Source organism: Tigriopus californicus, chromosome 1 (assembly GCF_007210705.1).
Source record: "Tigriopus californicus strain San Diego chromosome 1, Tcal_SD_v2.1, whole genome shotgun sequence".
NCBI lineage: Eukaryota > Metazoa > Arthropoda > Copepoda > Harpacticoida > Harpacticidae > Tigriopus > Tigriopus californicus.
The window spans coordinates 3791964-3794454 of record NC_081440.1 but is presented as its reverse complement, the minus strand read 5'-3'; the positions used below and the strand labels follow the sequence as shown (position 1 = coordinate 3794454).

The 2491-nt window shown below is 37.7% G+C and overlaps 1 protein-coding gene and 1 long non-coding RNA gene across 3 annotated transcripts in view; one reads left to right on the top strand and one right to left on the bottom strand.

Annotated features, from left to right (window-relative positions):
• Positions 1-2491, top strand: part of LOC131893174 (leishmanolysin-like peptidase) — a 29581-nt gene that overhangs the window by 23291 nt on the left and 3799 nt on the right. The window contains exon 6 of the mRNA XM_059243142.1: positions 1138-1338. Within this exon, the coding sequence (XP_059099125.1) occupies positions 1138-1338 (201 nt within the window). The remainder of the gene's footprint in view (positions 1-1137; positions 1339-2491) is intronic.
• The window catches only part of LOC131893184 (uncharacterized), a 7909-nt gene that overhangs the window by 2136 nt on the left and 3282 nt on the right, over positions 1-2491 (bottom strand). The gene's annotated exons all lie outside the window — the stretch shown is intronic.

Below are 2491 nucleotides of genomic sequence, written 5' to 3'. Positions count from 1 at the left end.
CTAAGATCCCAAAATATTCGCAGCCTACCCTAGCATCAATTTCATTTTCCATTACTTGCCATGTTTTATGATATTGTAAGCAAGGCCACGGGTAAATAATCTATACGATGCGCTTTAAAACAGCAATAAAGAACAAAAACGGAGTTTTTTTTGAGAATTCGAGCGAAACTACTTGAAGATCGATTAAGAAATTGCCAAATTATGTGAGATAAGAGGACGACTTTTTCATTAAATTTGCCTTAACTGAAATTACATATTTTGTGCAGTCATGCAGTTTTTCAAAGAAACTTGAAATGACAGGAAATAAAGTGACTTGAATTCCTGGGAAAAAATAATCTCGAGAGCAAACCCAAGTGTCGAACTACAAGCTAGAACGAGCTTCCGAATTTTTTTAATCTTGAAATTGACTAAACCGATACCAGTCGCAGAGATGACATTTTTCTTATTAGACTTATAACGGAAGAAATGATTCTGATTCTGAATATGAGCCAGATATCGTTATATTGAATAAAATTTCTCGCAAATACAATATTGAAAAGGCCAGGAAACAATTATAGATTGGAATACTCAATGTGAAATCAAAGAAACATTTGCAAATTTTATCCATCATAAATTTAGTTCATGATGAGGCAACTGAAAAAGTTAGAGGTACATGTACAAACAATCAAGAAAATATGAAGGCTAACCCTCAAAAATCATAATGTTGGATGTGTTGTACGTTTTATTGTCAGCTCAGTGCTTTTTGAATAGATCAAACGTTGAATCTTATTCTCCAATGAAAACATTACTTACCCAACGAAAAGCTTTTGATAAGAGTTCTCTTATGTATGCAAGTAAGTTGGTTTGACCAATCTGAGTTAAGATGAACGGTCTGGCTAACAAGATTGACTACTCGGCCAAGGCACATCTACTAAATGTTCCAATTAGTGGAAGTCTTTCTCCGAGTAGATTATACCACCCAGGATCCTTAGTCAGCTAATTAGATTCCTCGGCTACAAATGCTCTCCAAGTTCTCTCTCCTCGATCTGGAAAACATCCAAGACTTTTTCTCGACTCCCGCCGAGTGAATCTTACCAAAGGAAGCACCAAGTCCAAAGTGTGACTGACACCTTCAAACACTGTCCTTTCTCTTTCCAGACCCATCGCAGGACATGCCAATCTTTGCCCGGGGTCCATCAGCACCAAAAGGCAGGAATTGGATGTCCTTTTGTCGACGGTCAAACATGAGATGCTTCACGCTCTCGGTTTTTCAGTGTCACTGTTCGCTTTCTATCGCGACAAAGACGGACATCCATTGACTCCGAGAGGCGAAAACGGGAAACCCAACCTTAATGAAGAGTAAGTAAACCAAAGGATGTTTGGACTTGGTCCCTCTCATTATGGAATATCCTACAGCATCATTACTGGAGCAAAAAAGACTAACACATGTCGGGTTATTCAGGAAAAGACGAGAATATTTGGAGCTAAGGAATTGGAGAAAAAGTTTAGTAATTGAGATGAAAGATCCTGAGGGCTACTAAGAAGTTTGATACATCCTTCATATTTAATAATTCAAAGGGCGCAAAACATTGACAACTGTTCCACATCAAAATCCGACCAAAAAGCAGTTTTCTTCGGACTTGATGCAAAAGCGAAAATAAATGGGCATTTCTTTTGAATCCGTTTTTCTATCTTTGAAACCTTCTTTCTGAAGTCACTTTATCTTAAAATACCTACGAAATTTGACAATCAAAATGGTTTTGATTTTAAAGTAAGTACATTTAACTCTTTTACTGTCTCATCCATTTTTCAAAATTTGACAAAATTCAAACCTAAAACCAAGACCGACATATAAAGAAGTACATTTGATTATATAAATAAATGCGACAAAAAGAGAGCCAATTAATAATCTCGAATAAATACCTGGACTCGATGACTGATCTTACATTTTCTCCAAAATCGAATGAAAAATTATTTGCTTGTGGGGGCGATCTCATGGACCAAATAGAGACTTTGCCGTCTCGTAAGAACATTTCAGTCCTCAGTCGATCGGTGTACCATGTAATAAGAACTCAAGAGTGATCCTATGAGCTTTGACATTATCCTGAAAGGCCTCTTGAAGCATTTTGGGCACTTGGACTTGTCACACAGTACAAAAATAGACCAGAAAGGAGAAGGATATATTGCTTGCTGCACTCTTGTTCCGTGGTAGCACGTCGGTCCACTTGGCATCCTAAAATTGCTTTCCGCTCAAATGAGATCACCCCTGGATTGGCTCTCAGCTTTAGGAAAGACACCTGAAGTAAATTCCGCAAACGTGGAACATTATAAGGCTAGAGCTCTTAAAGCCACGATGAGGAAACACGAATTGAGATGTAACAAAAGTTTTGTTTTGCCTCGCGAGTGGGTTTAGGACAATAAAAAAAAAACGTATCGCACAGGTATTGGTGAAAGTATCACGGAGCTTTTTTTTTTAGAGGATTGGGGTATTTTCAATAGTTCACTCTCTCGT